General features: G+C 37.9%; 1 protein-coding gene across 1 annotated transcript in view; it reads left to right on the top strand.

Annotated features, from left to right (window-relative positions):
• Positions 1 to 3638: 3638 nt before the first annotated feature.
• tox3 (TOX high mobility group box family member 3) overlaps positions 3639 to 20257 on the top strand; it is a 55173-nt gene continuing 38554 nt past the window's right edge. The window contains exon 1 of the mRNA XM_028443303.1: positions 3639 to 3740. Within this exon, the coding sequence (XP_028299104.1) occupies positions 3639 to 3740 (102 nt within the window). The remainder of the gene's footprint in view (positions 3741 to 20257) is intronic.

The raw sequence follows: 20257 nt of genomic DNA, 5'->3' as shown, positions 1-20257 counted from the left end.
AGATTTAAGTTTATTTCGGAAATACCATTTTTATTCAGAGTTAAGTGTTTACAAGGTCAGTTTAAAAGTTTAAAGAGGATTTAATATTTATTCTATATTAAAAGGGAATTAAAGCTCTCATGTAAACGTGGCCAATGCAGCACCAATCACATTTCTGACTTAAGTCAACAACACTGCTGATTCAAAGATCTTTGATGATACTTCAGAGATTTTATCTTTTCTTTTGAAAACAATGTTTTTTTGTTTCACAGCGGTGTTCGTTGTCTTTGCAGATATGTGCAGTACTATGTCATAATTTCTGCTTCTGTTCATTTTTATCGCCATTTTGCAATCAGTGCATCACTGTTACATCACTGCCCAACACTCAATCAAGATAGAGTACCTCTGTGTGAATTGTTATGTTCTATATTACGAAAAAATATGTATTTTAGCTTAACTAATGACTTGGGATGCACTGAAATGACAATTCTTGGCTGACACCAAAAAGAAAATGACAAAACCAAAGCCGGAAATCAAAAACCGAAATAAATTATCATACAAATTATTTGTATCATTGCATTTATGGCTCTAAATGTGTACTAACCTCACTAAAATTCAAACATTGCAATTGTATAAATTAATATGAATGCGTCAATGGATAAATCAATAAATATTATGAAAATAATTACTTACCACTGACTATATATATATATGTGTGTGTGTGTATGTTTAACTTGACCCCACTCATACATTAAATACTATTGTATAGGCCTATAACTGTCTGGGCTGCTGAAAGAGAGTCTAAATAAAACACAAAATGCATTTAGGTTATTGATTAAAATCATATTCTCTGCTGTATTTATTTTGCAAGCTCTTGAAGACGCATTTTAGCTTTGATTGTAGCGAGGAGCAGTTCTTATGCGCGCTGGTTTAATCCCATCCAAGTAATGATCTTTATATCGCGGACCAAGTACAGTTGTGAAGTGCAGAGGATCTCTGTGAAATGTGTGCTGACAGACTCTGAAAGCGGATTAATGCGGCTGATGCTCATGCATGCGTCAGACTGCTGTGTAGAGGTCCGTGTTGACGGAGGGCTACACGTAACTACAGTGTTGACGTGACACAGAAACATAAAACACACGTACGTCCCCGTCTCAAACTCAGAAGCTCAGAGGACACTTTAGTGCTCAGAGTCCGCGAACAAGCTGGCCGATTTCCAGACAAGCGCATGCGCTGACCGTGGTGTTTGCTAGTGTCGTCACAACATCCTGTTTAGGTCGCTTTTTTTTGGTGAGAAAAGTGTTTCTGCTGAAAAAAAAAATGCACTTTTGGGCCAATTTTGGTTGAAAATTTTTGGTGGCCGTAATTTCGAAGTACCCTGTTCAGGGCGGAGCTCAACGCTGCTCAACGTCGACATGATAATGGCTGTCGGTCAGCAGTTCGGGGCGGAGCTCAATGCGGCATGCTAATGTGCTGTGTGATTCTTATACAGTTAAAAATAATCAACCTCAAAATAAATAAATTGTGCCATATAAATAATTTTATATGTTACATAATTATATAGGCATACAAAATAGATATGGGTTAGGGTTGGGTTAAGGAATAGGGTTAGAGTAAGTCTGAACGTGATTGGTTTATTGAACGTTGAGCGCCGCCCCAAACTGCAGGCTGGAGTCAGGGGCTTCTCGGATTTTTGGTGCATTACTAGTAATGACTTTACTTTACCCACATATTTGTGTACGTTAGCTCTAGAGATGGGTGATATTATCAGCCAATATTTGCCAGACACTTGGGACCTTTCTGTGTGGAATTTGCATGTTCTCCCCGAGCTGCGTGGGTTTCCTCTGGGTAATCCGGCTTTCTTCCACATTTAAAAAACACGACTGTTAGGTTGATTAGAGTATCTAAATTGCCCGTAGGAGTGAATGTGAGTGGTTGTCTGTCTGTGTGTGTGAGATAGGCACCGGCAGACCCCCGCGACCCTGAAAGAGGACAAAGCGGGTCTGAAAATGGGTGGATGGATGGATGTTTACTTGTGCAACACATCTAGTTGGGCATCACAATAAAACCTGTTATTTCCATGTATAGATTTTATTGGTTAATATTGGAAATCTGAAATTTAGCATTGGACAATAGGGCGTATTGGATGTCGGCAAAAAGCGAATATTGAACATCCCTAGTTATCTCTTTGATGTAGTGGTGATCAGATCATAAACACCAGGGTTAGGGTCAATAATAATTGTCATCACATAATTGGTAATTTGTTAAAATTATGATGTAATTTTAATTGTAATCTAAATTGAAAAAAAATATGTTGCTGTTGTAATCATAATTAAGTTGTAATTGAGTTCAGATAATTGACTGTATTTAAAACTGGTATGGTAATTCTAAAAAAAAAAAACCTGTCTATTATAATTTCATTAAACACAAACCTGTAAAACAATGTTACAGTTATATGGCCCGTTATCATAAGATATGCTAACAGAAAGCTAACATGTGAGGAAGGTTACATTTTATGAGCTTATTTAATAAAAGATCAGTAAGTGTGATTATTTGTAATTGAACTTTAGTATTTGAGAACACATTGTAATTGACTCATAGAGGAAAAATAATAATTTTAATTTCAAATGTAATTGGAAAAAATGTGGGTGATTCAAGAATGTAATTGACTCCAACCCTGACACACACAATGCACATCTACATGTTGTTTTACTTCTAATTAAATCATTAGCATTAGCCATTTACGTGTGCAAACACTGCTAACTCCTGCATAAATAAGTCATATTCAAATGAATTACAAGAAAATATCCTATTTATTTTCTTTGTAAAAGTAAATAAACATGGCCCATTGAAAACAGGGCTGCGGCACAATTTTACGTCATGACCCATGTGTTGAGAAGATTGGTTTTGGAAGGTTAATTGATGGTAAAATACATGAAATTATTAACGCACAAGAAAAAAGGGTGTGATTGTAATTAATGACATTACGCCTTTATGTCACACGGATTTAAATACGGTGTTATGGTGGGAGTGGCTTGTCGTGTTTGGGGCGTGGCCAGCTTGTTCGCACGTTCCCTCAGTTCATCACGCCGACAGGACAGTGTGTGCGTCCTCCATCCCGTCACTAATCACTGCATCTGTGGACGCTTCTTCTTCTTCTTCTATGGTGCTAACAACACGCGCTGCTTCAGCCAATGGACCCACCTGCTACTTTTTCCTCAGAATCGCTCTTTGAGTTTGAGAAATAAACTTCAGCGGAGACGAGGAGGTGTTTTTGAGTTGGAGTGGGCACTTTGCGGTGTTGTTTGCAGGCTGTTTTGTGTGTGTGTGTGTGTGTGAGGAGAGGTGGAGGAAGAGGTGGACCCTCGCGCTGCCGCCGGTCTCGTGGCTTCTTCTTTGTACACAGCAGCAGCTGCGCGTCAATGCACGGCCATCCACCAGTGTCTGTGTCTCTGAGGGACAGCTCCATGCACTCACTTCTACCTTCATGTGGACTTCCTCTGGAATGAAGCAGTGTAACTAGGTGCAAGAAGAGGAATATTGTAACTTTGCCTGTTTTACCGCTGCCTATCATCGTCCCCGTGCATCCGTCTCTCTCTGCCTCTGGTCGGATTGTGGAAACAAACTGAGCTCCATCAGCGCGGCTCCGCTCAGGAACCATGGATGTAAGGTTTTATCCGTCTGCCGGTGGGAATTCTATCCCGGGAGAGCCTCCGAACCTGGATTTCGCCCATTGCTTGGGCTACTATAACTTCAACAAGGTGAGGAAGCCGTTCCTTAAATTTTGTGTTGACTATTAGTGAAACTTTTAGCACTTAGTTATTTATCTTCTACAGCTCGGGATTGTGATATATAAAGGAACTAAATTGTCTCCCTTATCTCTCCATAATATGAAGCATCAGAACAATTATCACAAGTTCCTGTATCTCAACATCACTACCTTTTATTACAGTAAAATGTGATCGATGACTACTTCATCATCTAAGAATAAACTCTCCTGTTTGATCAGAATGAATACATACTCCTATTCCCAGTATTGCACTTTGTTGTACACCCCTCTGTGCATACTTCTATTCATCTTTGACAAAAACCCACTTGATGGCAACACTTTCATTTATTTATGTATCTATTCTGCATTCACTCCAAACAGCTCCCACATCTTGACTTACAACAAGAGCACATCTGATGAGTTTATTTATCCTGCACAGCCAGGCAGATGTTGTGTTTATTAAACACAAGTCGTGGTGCAACATTTGAACTATTGTTAGGTTCAATCTGCAGTTTGATTCATGAGTGATCAGAGAGCTCACTATTAGAGACACGCGCTCAAAATAACTCATGCAACCACTGCCTGTGGTTTTACTAAGTCTAAACAATAGTACTCTGGCATCCCCCCATTCCTAGTACACACACACACACACACACACCCTCCCCTTTCTTCCAAATTATTCAGCCCTTAAGTGCTGCTCTGTTTACAATCTGATGCTGCTCATAACAGTTACCAGGTTTGGTCTCACTGTTTCATCAGCTTTGTGTCATGTGGCCAACTTGTCATATGTGCCCAATTTCATCATGTCTTCATCACCCCTCGAGAAACTTGAACAGACGTAGCTTTGAATTAATGTTGAAGTCAAGACACAATTTTATATTCCCCTTTTTAAATTGAAAGTGTCTATTTGTACGGTTGTCGTACGGACAACCCCGGTGGAAGACGTACGTAGCGTTTTAGGGTTAGGCTATAACCTAATATCGCAACAATTTTTAGGGTTTGGTTTTAGATGTTAGGTTTAGCCTTAGTCACATGACCTAAACTGACCAATGACTGACCTATCACGTGACCAAATACTGCGTACGGCTAGAATGTCGGTATATTCAACCGTACGGATAGCCACTGCCTTTTAGATTTTCCTGCTCAACAGAACCATTTCATCAGTAACAGTCGTTGACCACAAAACAAATGGATGCAGAGTGAGCAGGTTCCTACTCATACACTTCCAGTTATGTTGGAGAGATTGGCCAGGGAGGGAGAATACAAAGCATGCATTTCATGCTAATTACAATGGCTTTCCATTGGTGAACAAATAGACTTTTTTTTGCATGCATCTTTCAAATCAGCCTCAACTTTATTTGAATCACCTCACAGAAAGGTAGCACAATACAGAGCAGTTAGTCATCTTAAAAAATGACAACTGACTAAAGTATTTAATCTATTTATAAGCTGCCGCTGCACTTTTTTTCTTTTTGCGAGAAGCGGGGGAAAAACAAGAAAAAACTCTCACCAGATTTACAGTTTTGATTTGAACACAAGGTCTCAGAGTGCCGTCTTAGGAAATGTTCAATTTTAATGACAGCAGAGACAGAAGGGGCCCAGAGGCACTTTGAAACATCAGAGATTCTTTTACATTTACACAGAAATCCAAACGAGTGGCACAAACTTAATTAGGTGCTGCAGTCATGACTAATGAAGCAGCCTGTGTTTGGCACAGGGATGAAGATGAAATTGAGGTGTTGGTGGAGAAACAAGCTTCAACTTTCACACAGCTAAATGATGCACATGATGATCTATTAAAGCAAGAAAACCCCTGGCTGTAATCTGGAGCTTTTCAAACACAGGTTTGAACCAAAAAGTGTTTGAAACATGAGGTGCTGCGAGGGAGACGGCACTGTCGCACAGCAGGGCAGCTTTCACTTAAACTGCATTGATTTGAGGCTGGACACTGATCAGCCGTGCTGCCTTAACCAATCGCTGGGTATTTAAAGTTGCATCATTTTCAATTGATCTTCTAATTAGACTAGTTTGCCTCCCTCTTTGGATTCTACTAATAACACCTGGCTGACGTAAGTGAAATCTAAAAATGTCGAGAACATTACTTTATTTTAGCGACAGTTTGGATTTGAGCATCAACCAAAGACAGCAAGCAGTTATTGCCTTTTATTTTTATAAAAGTAACATTTGATTAACTTGAGTGTTTTAATGAAAAAGAAGTGGCGCTATCCCTTATTACAAACATCTGGTCTTCCTTTTTCCACTGCTAGTTTAATACGGCTTCAGATACAGTGTCCAGATTTAGTGTTGGCTTTCATTAGCTCCAGGCGCCAAGAAATCATCAACAGATGTTAATACAAACTCCTCACCTGCACCAATACTCATGTTTTATTTGCAATCTCCAGTTTCACCTCGACATCGTAATTCTTTTCAGTTCAAAATTGACTAGTGTATTTATGTGGAGGCAAAGCTGGGAAATGAAACCATTAAAAAAAGAGCTCTAAAGTTGTTGTGGAACATTGTGAACACTGTTACTGCTGCTGTGTTGTTTTAAGAGTTATAAGGTCAGTCCTTAAAAAGAAGGCAAATTATAATCAAACTCTAACGTTTCAATAATCACATCTCAATGCTATTTTGATCAAATGTAATTTAGCAAGCGTTGTCTTCAAAAAGCAATCAGTACTCCGAGTTTTATCAGTTTTACACCCAACCAGGATGTGTTTTTACCACGTTTTAGCTTGACAAGCGAAGCCACGTCCCTGTGTAATAAGCACCTGCCAACCTCTTTCTTAACAACTTGCTTAACAGTTGGTTTGGTCGCACAATGAACACACGCATCTGTTTGTCTTTAACAACACCTAGCTGCTTCGGCTTACATTTTTGATACAACAATTAACCAAAAGTATTACCAACTAGGGCTGGGCGATATGGACCAAAACTCATATCTCAATGTTTTTTCTCAAAATGGTGATATGTGATATAAACCTCTATTTTTAACTCAAAAAAGTCTTAAAAGTAAGACAATTCACAATATACTGTATAGCTCAGCCGTATTATCAACCTAAAATGCCATGATAGAAAGTGGAACACTCCAGGTTTGTTCTGATATATACTGATTATTCATTCATATGCAGTCAGGCTAAATGATAAAAGTTTTATCTTCAAAGTTCCCTCATTTATTTTACGTGTTGTCTCCTATTGATATTTTTTTTTTTCATTCTGATGGAACTTGAGTAAAGCAGTGAAAGCACCATAAATAATTCTTCCAGATGAGCTATTTATACCATGCAGTAACATAAAAGACTGGCTATGCTGTAAAAGTCGTGATACAATGGTTGTGGAAAAGTTAACATCGACTGTTTATCAGAGGATTTGCTTTATTAAGCCAGTTAAGCTTGTAATAGATGCAAAAGAAGAATAGGCTGTGGTTCATGTGCAACTGACACAAACCTATATTTACCTTGGGAAACCAAAAACAATTTGGATTGAAGGCCCTGGGGGGAAGGGTCTTAATGAATTACTGTACTTTCACAGCATGGAAACTCGGGGGCAGTAGCCTCTAATTGTCTCCAAACCACAATGTGCCAGGTTTCTTTTGTCATTGATGTCTATTCTGCCTCATTGGGAGGGAAGGGGTTAACTCTCTGCTTAACCAGGGGCCCTTGTGCATAGCCAGTGTACACAGCTGGTGCCATTTCATCACCCACATTCTAAACATATCCAAACACTAGTTTGTGTGTGTGTGTGTGTCAGTTAGAGAGAGGGAGACTTGGAGGTTGTCTGCTTTGACAAACTTAATATTTGATGGATACGGCTCTTAAGATTACCCGCTAAATGCTTCACTGTCCAGTAAGTGAAGAGCTGATGTGTTTCTGTTTAATTGTGGCTTGTCAAGACACGTAATTCAGCAGATTTATTAAACACCAAATTTCCCGACTGAGAGCAAAAGTGTTATTTGTAGTCCAACCCCTTGGCTAAAAACACACTTCCAGGAGAAAAACACAGGTTGGGGAGCCAAAATGAAAGTCTAATGGCTTCTTTATGAGTGTTTGATGGTTTGTGATCTCTGTGGTATCACATTATCACAGCCGTCATTCTCTTTGCTTTGTTGATCACATCAAGACGATGACGATTGACAACAAAACAAATGTCAGAAAAGTCCTTCAGAATTTGTTCCACTTCATTACAACCTTTTGCGATCAAACTGACATGCACAGCCAACAGAAAAAACCTGAGGGAGAACACTGGACCAGGTTGTCTGCTTTGTTTATGAGGTGGATGTGTCAAAGGCTCAGAAATGTTAGACAGACATAGACCATTACCCAGATCAGCAATCCTGCCATCGCTGCTCATAAATCTACGTCATTACACCTCCTCATGTTTTACCTATCGTGTAGTTCATATGGGCAGCTGGACCTAATGTTCTTTTCATTTTGTAGTCAATTGAAAACCCCTGAATAATAGATACAAACAATACCCACAACATTCAATTTGTTTTACTTACTGTTTTAGGCAAGTTGTCTCTGATTTTACCACCTTGTAAACCAAGTTTGTGGTTGATAAGTCGAGGTGTGGTTGTTCAGATGCGGTTGTACGTAGCTCTTTTCTCTCTGCAAGATTTTAATTAGGGATGAGCGAGTACAGCATTATCTATCTGTTAACCATATTAATTATCTGTCTGTACTCAGAGTGGGCGGGGCCTAACCCGGAAGTGTGCAGAATTTAAACTGGAAGTGGCTGAGATTTAACCCAAAAGTGGGTCAGGTTGTCTTAAAATGGGCGGGGCTTTTACCGGTATGTTATTTTAAGCATGCAGTTGATATGGGTTGATCAGAAATTGTTATATGTATTGCTGATTAGAAAACTATTTACAGAACAGCATTAGCATTGAGCTTTAGATCAATGGTTTTGATCACAATAGCAAACAAACTATTTACTGAACAAGTTTTTTCAATAATGAATTCAACACATGCGGTTGCCAATTATGAAGTAAAATGTAATGAACAAGAGTGTTCATACTCAACATAACTTTCTTTTAACTTTTTTTAATGATGTGTGTGTGTGTGGCTTAATTAATTTCTAATATTTATACTACTACTACGTTTTTTGTAATGAAATACAACAAGGAAAGTGTCAGACACTCAGTGAAGTAAAAAAAAACTGCTTCGAGCCATCTGACGGTTAAAAAAGGAAGAAGACAGAGATGCAAAGCGAGCCGCATTCTACCAAGCACCACGTCTGAACGAACAAATGTTTACCAGAACTCTACTCTTTAATAAGCAAGCACAAACTGATGTAAAAACAAACCTGAAGCTGAAGAAACCCCTAAAGTTAATGGAAAAGACCCACAAACCTGAGTGACTGAGCAGAGACAGAGCTGTCAGTGAGTGAGCACGCACTGTGGAAAAATACTTTACAAAATGTACATTTGTGTACATTTGTACATATTTTCTAATCTGGACAAGATGTAAAAATAAAACCTATTGTTCCAAGAAAATACGTACTGTGTATGTTCATTTAGTCAGAAAAAGAGAGAAGCTTTAAACAAAAACTCCAAATATCTATAAATTCACACAGTGCTTTGGTTTCAAACTTAATTTTGACATCACCTGATCATTGTGGCCAATGGTAATCAGGGTAATAAGTATCCCTAAAATGAAAAATGCTTGCCACAGGAGAACATTGTATTTTTGTTTTTTTTTGTTTTACAAATAAGGCTTTGGGTAAGATGCTGTTTTCATTTTCTAGCTATTTTTGACAAAATCAACTATTGATATGCTTCTTAAGTGTGTTGACAAAAAAAACTAGAGCAATAGACTGAGCTGTCATTAGCATGTGAGCTCTTCATTGGCAGCTAAAGGGAACTCTAGGACAAGTGCACAAATCTATACCCTGTAGTTAATTGTCGTTACACCATCATTACACAGTGCCAGTGCACACAAGTGCAATTTTTTTTAAGCATTATTCCTTCTTACCTTCCCTATGGATGATGTGTAGTGTAGGACTGTCTATATGACATCTGGTTCAAAGAGGATTGATGTAAAAGAGTGCCAAATACTCCTGATGAAGATTTTCTGTATCCCCACCAAAATATCTAAATATATTAAATGTTGTCATGGTCAAGTTAAAACATCTGACTTTTAATGATAGGGATTTCATTAAAGACATAATGAAACACAGTGGCCAGCAAGGTTCTTTGTTGCAAGAACTGAAAACAAAAGCAGACGTAGAACACTCAGAGTTGTAAATTATAAGCTTTAGTGATGTGGAACATGTCTAAGCTGTTCACCTTAGCTGGAGCTCCCAGTGGAAGCAGAAAAGATGACAATGTCCAGAAAAGGCTTTGAGTTTGGTGTTTCACTGAAACACTCATGAAGTACCAAAACGCACTTGGCTCACTAGAGTTTAGTTAAGCCGTGTCGCTTAGCATGACGAATGACATGCCAGCTGTTTAAGTTAGTTAATCTTCTAAAGGCATAAGCAAAAGTAATTTATAAGAGTCATTTCATACTTTTCCTGCTAGATTCGAAGCAGAGCAATGACACAAGTTATTTTTTTCCCCACCACGATCAACTGTTTTAATCTGGTGTCTTTGACAGCCTCAGTCCTGGTGATTTATGAAAAGGCAGGGAGAATAACTTGCTGTGCTCCATAAATCGGCTTTTAACATAAATTAAGCAGTTTTCAAAGGGAGCAGTCAGCCAAGTCTGGTTGGTTGATTCCATAGGTGTAGTAGTGTCTCTCAGGTGTTTATCCTCACTGTGAAGACACAAGTACATAGATATAATGTCCATTCATTGGCCTCATGCAACTTGACTCAAAGACCTTGACTTGTATCAGGGAACAATGGTCAGTGAATCGTTTCTTTTTTTTTTTAATCAGCATCTATGCCTTCTTTTATACCTTCTACTTTCAGATTCTTGAGTGAGATTTTCCTATTGAAGAATAAGAAAATTCTGAAATGCACAAATCTTTTTTATTGTCAAACACTTTCCCACTTGTGTTTATGTTTATGTTAGCAAGTTATTGATATTCACAATTGTGTTTGAAAGTCTTTGTGCTGCTGCAGCTGTGCACTATGACTTGTTACATAGTGATTAATCCATCTCTTTACTTCCACCCCTCCCCCCAACATCACACATTCTCATAATGCAGCGTGTTACCAGGTTGCACTAAAACGACTGACAATAGCAGCAGGTGTGCAAATATATCTCCAATCTGTTGGACAAAGAGCTCAGATAATGTGTGTAAATAAAACTTGTATTTGAATGGGCCAAGAGTTGTATGAGCAAACAGCCGCAGGGTTGAAGCAACTTTGAACTGAACTTGTTTATCACTCAGCGAGGCAGCACTGTAAAGCCCCTTTTTAAAAACATCACACTGGTCAAATAAACAACCTCGGTCACTGGTCTCCAGTCTACGTGGGGAGCTCTTACATGCTCCTTTTCTCTGGTGTTTTGTGGTTGGATATGTTGCTAATGCTGATCCCAACATTAACAACCACAGCAGTATTACTGTTGCCTATAAACCTACTTCACCCTCTAAACGGGCTTTAATAGTCTCCCAGAGCTGGAAAGCTGCCATCAAACCCTGCAGCAGTTTGATTGGATCTTTAATGTACATGGACTTGGCTGATAAGATTGCTCTGACCAGAGAGCTGAGAGTGTTTTGTTTGCCATATTCGTTCAGTTTGAATGATATTGTGATTTTCCTGAAAATTGCAGATGGGATATTGTTAAACGGCCTTAGGGTAAAAAGAAACAGCTGTCCTAGTAAATATGGTATTTGTTAAGAGTATATTGTTATCATGCAGTTTGACAAACACAGGGACAGTTATGCAAACAATAATTTTTTATACATTTTTTTGTCTGTTAGCAGGATTACATCAAAAGTTCTGAACCGATTTTGATAAAATCTTAACCAAGGATAGACCTCACGCCATGCTGTTTTTGATCATTCTTTATTTTTCTGTGGTTGCCATATTTGAATCTTGGATTGATTCAGTATGACTCTGTTCTAACATTTTTGACTCTTTAACCTGAATCCATCTTTATTTAAACCTAAAACACACTGCTCTTTATTTTTAATGGGTCATAAGATAAATGTTAATCAATCTTTAGTTATTAGGCATTGATACAGCAGAACCAGGCAGAAACATGCATTTGGCAAAGGACTCTGATCAAGTTGCCAGGGTTAGTTTCTTTCTTGGCTTTTTTTTGTTAAACTAAGTGAAACCTGAGTCATGCTTTTTATCACAAAGAATAACAGGAAAAATGCCCAAAGTTCAAGTTCATTGACAGTATGTCATTATTTAATGCTTTGTGTATGTACAGTACTTTATGTAAGTGTCATGTAAGAGGTAATAACTAGATTATGGTCTGCAAGGTCTTTGCATTGGCAGACTTTCCCTACCAAGACCAGCCAATGACTACCGATGTGGTCTCAAATTACTGTCACTTAGGACTTGATGCTCGACTTTTGAAATACTTACTCAACCTTGAAGTAAAATAATTTGCCCCCTTTTGATTTTGGAATTACTTTCACCTGACAAACAAGAACAGAACCTGAATGATGACATTGTTTCAAAAACATTACAGGCAGCTGATGAAAGTGTTAGGGTGAAGTTAGCCAAGGTTAACCGTCCATAATGAAACACTTTAAAAATAATGACACGCTGCATGGCTTTATGAAGGTTTGTGGCTGCTTAGCTCACTATTGATGACCTTCAGCAATTCCTGGCTAATCATAGTAAACCTAATACTACCTGTATTTCTGCAACTCCATTAGCTTCTGATACACGTCCAGAAGGGCAAAGCTCACACAAAGTCCTCTTAGGAATGTCTTCCTGTGGTTGACTGGTTTTACTCTTACAGTACATGTAAGGAGATGTCTCCTTATTACTTTGATTTGCATATCATGTCAGGATCAACACTGCTGCATAGGATTAGCTTTTTTGAGGCTGGTAGTTTTACAAAATGGGCTAGACTGTTGGCCCTTACAAGTACTAACTATGTGAAATATTGTATTAGAACAATGAACAAAGTTTTTTTTTGCATTAGGGGCTTATTACTGTATCATGAACTCAAACAATATGATCATAATTTATTTGTTATTATTTATTAATGTGAAACATTGTGCGACAAGATTTGCGATATTAAAACGTCACAGGTACAAGTGTTATTGCATGTCAGTGTTTCCTCCTACCCATATTATTTGCTTGTTATGAAAATATGTTTTCATGTCTTTAATTGTTCTTTGTTTATCAGGTCATCATAATTATTGTAAACTTAGTAAAAGTAAATATTCCTTATAAATTTAAAAGTAAATCTCAATCTCTTATCCAGTTATGACTAAACTAAAAAAAATTACAAAAGTACCAAAACATACACTAAAACATACATTCACTAAAGGTTTAGGGGTATTGAAACATGTGCAAGGGTCACTCCATGTTCTAATGAGCCGTACAAACCCCAAGGAATCAGGAGTGCGCGGCTGCTGCACGTCACAATACGCCCTCTAATGAATCTGTACAGTATGCAAAGCTCACAAGGGGAGCAAAAAAAAGTGGAGGAGGAAATGCAAATAAATTAATGCAGTGGGCGCATTGCAATTCACCAAATCTGGAACTGTTTGTGGTGATTGTTTTAGCACCGGAAAATAGTACGACTTGACTAGCAGGTGCAAACACACGCAGAGATAAGCTGCAGTAAATGTTGACTCAAAACACAGTGAGATGAAAACAAAAGGCTCCAGTGAACCTTTCTACTATAACACAATAATTCAAATATAACAATTGTCAATATTAACATCCACTGAATGAGAAAATAAAGTGTGTGTGAGGGAGAGAGAGACAGCTGGATGCCTGAAGACCGTGTGGAGTCCGGTACATGTGTCTTTTGACGCACAGCTCCAGTGATCTCCATGTTTTGACTGTCAAACTCTTGTGTCGCATTGATGTCAGGCCAGAATCAGCTGATCAGATGTGTAATTTACACAGTGATGGCGCAATGGTCACATTTGACAGTGTGCATGACACAGCGCTGCTCAGACCTGCTAGATGATGGTCGGTAGATCATCTTCAAATGGTGCAGACTGATTGACAGACTTTGTTGCTGCATTAACTCGAATCAATGGCACATCAGTAGCCTATTTTAATGGGCTAATCAGTGCAAAGTTACAGGACCTGATGGAACATCCACATTAAATTAGTGAGAAAAAAACATTAGGTTTTAAAGTTTGAAAATTTTGTTTTCTACATTATTAAATGTTTGTGCAGCAGTTTGTCCATCTGCCTCCAATTTAACTTCCTCAAATGTCATTGTGTGCTTCTGTGTGCCTCACCTCTCCACATTGAACGAGCAAAGCGCTCATATAAATAGGGCGGTAAGATTGCAACAATCTTAGTAAATTCCGCAGGTGAAGAAACTGCGTCACCAAAGGATTTAGGGATGCACCTGGTTTACCACCCTTTATTTCAAATCTTAGTGAATCCACCCCACAATGTATAAATCCTTCTATTTTGACTTTTGAGTCTATTTTGACTATGTATTTTGTAACAACTTTATATATATTTATATTATTTATATATATATATATATATATATATATACATAAATATATATAAATAAAATAATGTTTTTGTTTGACGCAATTTACTTAAAGAAAAATATTTTACATTAAATATTAAACAATTGTCTGAAAAATGATAAAACGCAACGCTCGTAATGAAAGTAGGCCAATAGTTACTGGAGTGTATGTGTGCTTAGGCAGTGTTTGGAGCTTCCATCAAACTTTTATGATCCATTTCCAGGCCAACATGCTGCTGAAGCTGTTTACTCAAAAGACAAGGGTGGACTATGGTTGTTCTGTACTGGGTTGAGTTTGCCACACTAAAGCGATCTTATTTTCAAACCCAAGCATTTTACTGTACAATCAGGGGAGGTGTTGCATTTGTGTTGCATTTGTTTTGATCTTCACATACAAATTGCTGTTGTTTTAGGCGATGCGTTTTGCAGCGTTCTTTTGTCTTTTGCACTTGTTTGAACAATGCATTTATTATAGTGATCCAATTTGTTGCTTTCTTTGGTTTTTTCTATTTATGTATCAGATGTGGGTTAAATGGCACAGGAGCTCATGATTGCATTAAACTATACTAATGCATTGCTCCTACAAAATTAATTTGATAAATTATGTCCCTGGCATATAGGGTTGGGCATCGTTTGGATTTTGACGATTCTGATTCCGATTCTCAATTCCGATTCCTGTTCTAAACAATTCTCGATTCCTATTCGTTGTGCAGTTAAACAAGTCACAGATTTCACTGGATAATTTTTTCATTTGAAAAAGCCTTCACAGTGGCCATTTTTATTAATGCACTTAGTTGGTACAGTTTAATTTGGTTGCTGTACTGTATCTAGGGTGTTCAATTACAAAGGTCCCCAACTGTAATTGTAAAACTCAAACTTGCTGAAATAACACTACAACCAAGTTGGCAGCAGTCTAAAAAACCAAGAGCTGCAGCCCAGCTTGATTTATACAGCGCTTTTATAACCAACGAGGTAACGGTGACGACTTAATCCAAGATGGCGGCGGCCCGGACTCCAGACGATTTGCTAAGACATGAATATAATGAAAAGATTGTGTGAAAGTCTGCATGTTTATGCTTCAGTCCATCGAGACACACACAGACTTATTAAACACACGTAGACCTCAGTAAACGCAGTAAACGGAACAGGCTTCACCGAACGGCTGGCACTAGGACCCGGAGGTGGAGTAAATGCATCCCTGTACTATGTGTTCAGGCTGTAATATCACCAGTTTATCATTTTATTAGTTGTTAAAGCTACTATCTTTACCAGGGAGCAATTATTTATTACTGGTGATTGTTTTCCAGAGTTTTAATGGGCTTTATTTACCGGTGATTAGCTCCTTATACATTTTATACCCCACATAAACAAACAGAGCAAGCCGCGGAAACAAACTATTGCGGGCATTTAGGACTCGAAAAAAAAGAATCGAAATGCAAACATCTTCGTAACGGTTCCGGAACCGGACATTTGGAATCGGTTCCTATTTGGAACCAGTTCTCGGTGCCCAACCCTACTGGCATACTCGGATGTCAGAAAGATAGTTCCATAATTGAAAAAAAAAAACTGATCATGTCTCTGCTGTTAATGAAATAGAACTTTTTAATGGAGCTACTGTTGAGGTGGGACTTACTATACTGCTATGCTAATATATATTTTGCTGATCTGCGCATTTTTGGTGCTCTGTTGGTGGAGTGGATGGGGAGAGGGTGAATGTAAATTGTTATATTATTCTTCTGGCTTATGCACACTTGCATCAAACACTATCGATTGAATAGTTAAAATGTGGAAAAAAATCCAACATATAGGGTTATCCTGTTTTTGCTGTGGTCACTGTCTATTATTGGAGCATGTTGATATTTTCCTGATGCACCTTCAATAGGAACTAATTAACAAACAAGAATAATTGCTCGTTTCTTTCATTCATCACCACAGTCTGTCATAACAGGCAAGCTTCAAGCCCAAACAAACAAAGTGCATAAATCAAAGTAGTTTCCTTTGCCAAGCCAGAACCCCCTGGGAGGTACCCTGGTGCTTAATTAAAATCCAGAAAGATTGTGTTTTAAGTGTAGGTAGCGAGCACTGAATAACAATGATAAATCACGCCCCAGAGCATTTGTAGTGTCTTTTAGAAAACAAAAACACAAACACAAAAGCATCTTTCTTTTATCACTCCTACATCAAACAAAATAAATGAGATTAATTGTGAAAAAAGAAATGTGTTAGTAGGAATGCAACATGAGGATTGCTGTTCACACAGCTTTTCTCGAGCTCTCCAACCTGCCAAAACAAGAATTGACGTATTAATCTCATAATTACCCATGAAGGATTAGAATGAAACGGCTCGTTATTAGACGTTATGTGCTGGCACACAGAGCGCTTTTTAACATTCCTGTTTTAGGCTTTGCAACAATTCCTATTGTGTACACACCCACTAGATTTCAACAGGTTTTTACCCAATATCCACTTTACAACCACAAATAGATTTTTTTTTTTTTTTTTTTTTTTGGTGAAATGTTATAAACAAATGTTGAATTTGATTTTGAACTAAGCAACTTGGCTTATAGAATAAACGATACATATGATTAATGTACATCAGGAGACATTAGCTTCTATAATGGTCAAAGATGCATTTTGTCATATTTTAGTTTAGAATTATGTTTACAGATGTTCAACATTAGCTTTTTGCCAATATCCGGTATATTAACTGCTCTATACATAGACCCCCTCCCCAACCTAATTTTAGATCACCTTATATATTTCTCCATGGAATTAAAATGTTAACCCTAGTTTTAATATGATGTCCTACTTTATATATTCCATCTAAAACATCATCTACACAAAATAAGAAAATTTATTAAATTTCGGTAATAGAAATATTGCCTTATTTTTCAAAATATCTCAAAACAACAAAACATTAGGTTGTTCAGTATTGGTGGAAAAAACAGTCTCAAACCATTGTCAGCCAATAATATATTTTGCGACAAATAGCGCCCATCTTTAATTATGTTGCCATTGTTTATGTTAAACATATCTGTTTAACTGTATAAATACAGGTTTATTTATTTCGTTGCTTTGCTTGCAGAATGTTTATTTGTATTTTTTTTTATTATTCCTAAAACAAAAGCTATGACCTATTTAAATCAACAATCTTCATCGTGTGTGGTGATAGCAGTAGTCCTCAAGGCACATCTGATGTTTTCTGTGGAATGTTCTCAAGGTTACAGCCAACCATACAATAGCAATCATTCAACTGGAAGGGATGCTAATCTGCAAAAGGACTGTCCTCTATACTTTTGATTCTGCAAGTGTCATGCTAGAGTCGGGTCCTGGCCCTTCAGCGACGCTGTAAAAGGAAAAGTACATTAAAGTAGAATGTGAGTAGTTATCAAATCGGCTCAATTACAGAGCTCTGGAGTTCTTTCCCCAAGCAACCTTTCCATTGGCTAATCAGTCTCGGCAAATTGCAATGGAGAACATTTTAGACTCAGTCAATTTGAATAAAGACATAAGGATTATTTCAACAATGTACTGTACTCCTAAATAATTTCTGAGGCCTTAGTCTGCTGCTCCCTGTATGAAAGACGCAACTCATGGATCAGAAGAGAAAGGGAGAAAGCAAACACTAAGGCTGTCAGTCAGTGTGTGAAGCTAATTGGTTCGATCTCTTTAGCGAAGACGAATGAAGAGATTAACTCCCCCCTGTGTGTCCGGTGAGTCTCTCCCCCTGACTTCAGGTAAATTGGCTAAAGACAAGTAGACTGTGGGTGTTCTGTTCCTCTACTTAATGCTGTAGTCAGTACTTTACAATGGGGGAAGCCCCCTGTTGCAGATACTTATTCCCTCCCTACAGGCTTTATTTAGTCATCGATTGATTGGATTTGCAGACTGAATAGAAAAGATCTAACATGGTCTATGAGTTGTTTTCAAAGTGATTCAAATTGAGTTCACTGAGGACAAGAGGTTTGAAGATAATAGATAATAGAAGAGGTCCAAACAAGCCTAATGAAGATGAATGAAGAGTGATGAGACTACATGCACACAGGAAGTACAGAGCAGGCTTTTTCTGCTCTCATTTATATTGATGAAGAAACTCACAGTGTGGTCTTGAAATAGAGGTCGAGGCACAAATACAGAAAATGTCATTGACCTGCTTTTTTTTTTTTTTAGCTGTCTGAGTTACAGGAATTGGATAAAAGTGCTCAGGGGGAGCTGTGGTCATAGGAGCAAATCAATAAAACTGTAAAGAGGGGCTGCAAACATATATGGGATATACTTATTTTCGCAAGTAGGAATGTTTAAGATTACAGTCGTGCCCTCTTGTTGTGTAGGTTTGCGTTTAGTCTGCATGCAAAAAGAAAGATATGTGTGACAAACTGAGGGGAACTTGTTTGCCTGATGAGCATCAGTAAGGCAATTCAATTTTGAAATATTCCCTTTTGATTGGCCTTATAGTGACAGTGGCATGAAACGAAGAGCATTTTTGCACACGTCTTTTTTTTTTTTTTTCATTTTTCTACTTCTTGTCTGAACACTCTCCTCACACTTCTCTTGTTCTCTTCATTTAAAAAAAGTGCTGCTTTCACTCTCAGCAGGCCTCAAGAGTTAATTCTATTTGCCTCTGATCTTAAACCTGTCAGGTTTCCTTATTTATATATTCATTTCTTACAGAGGAAAACGGTCAACTAAAAGAAATGAATTGCGTCTATGTTTCCACAGACATTCCCTAAATGTCAGAATGCTGATATGAAATCAAACGTTGTAGTTTAGTGTTTGTAATTATTCAAAGCGCGTGGTATCTTAATCTGGAGCTGCTTTTGAAGTAGGAAATGTGACATTTAAAGTTTAAATACTATTAAAACACAAGTGAAGCACTTAGCTTGATGGAGGCTGTCAGGAGAAAAACAATGTGTGCGACTGCGACTCAACAGCTGTCAGGCTGGCTAATGATGTCCTGGTGTGCTGTCAATCGAGCAGATACACGGACAATAGCGGGCCAAGGAGAAAATGCTTGAAACAGCTAATTGCTTCTAAGAGTCCACTCAACCATACTGTAACTACTATGTGCTTGCAGATGTCTTTTCCAGCTGCTTTTTCATTAGAGACATTACAGAGGCAATATGCAGGTTTTCTGTTGCACATCAAATTGTTGAAACAAGAGGAACAGAATAAAGCAAATAGAAGAAGTAACAGAAAGTCTCCAGCTATAATTTTTCTTTTTATTATTTCTATTTTAACCCTAATTTGCCCCTTTATGCTTCTAATTCTTGCCAACTTGTTGATTGTCAGTTCTGAGACACATTTCTGGAGAGGAGCCTCTGAGTATTTGCAGTCGGACCTCTGTTAGTAGCGCCAAGCAACACAGGCACAAATTGGAATGTGGTACACTTCTGGGAAAGCAGCCAAGATTTAAATTAGACAATAACCTCTGCTCCCTATATTGCCTCTCTTTTCCAGCTGCAGGCCCAGCCATTTGTTTAATACAGTCAGCCCTGTACTATATAATAGACTGATACATGAGTCACCGCTCAGCAGTTTCTGTTTTTTCAGATTTATAGAGATTGAACAACTGGCTGGTTTGTGCTTACTGCAGTTTTCTGGTTTTTTTTTTTATATATTTTTTTGTAGACCGCTTGCTCACCTAAGTTAGAAAAGTATTGGAAAAGTATGCGAGGGCAATACTATGTGTTGTCAGACTGGGCAGCTTTAATCAGAAAGTTAGTGCAGGAAAGTTAAACTCTGGTCCTACAGCAACAATTATAGCTTTTTTGCTGCAGAAAATAATTAGACGCAACAAAATCTTCACGTTAGCTTTGCAATAAAAACTATTTTCAAAGATGTCAATCATCGTTTTATGGTGTCGTTTTCTACTGTTTCTGTCACTTGAATTCAGACAGTCTAAGGGTGCAATCCTACCATTTCTTGA

The sequence above is a fragment of the Gouania willdenowi genome, chromosome 3, assembly GCF_900634775.1.
Source record: "Gouania willdenowi chromosome 3, fGouWil2.1, whole genome shotgun sequence".
Classification (NCBI taxonomy): domain Eukaryota; kingdom Metazoa; phylum Chordata; class Actinopteri; order Blenniiformes; family Gobiesocidae; genus Gouania; species Gouania willdenowi.
Note: the sequence above shows the minus strand (reverse complement) of the source record. Positions and strands in the feature narration are given on the sequence as shown.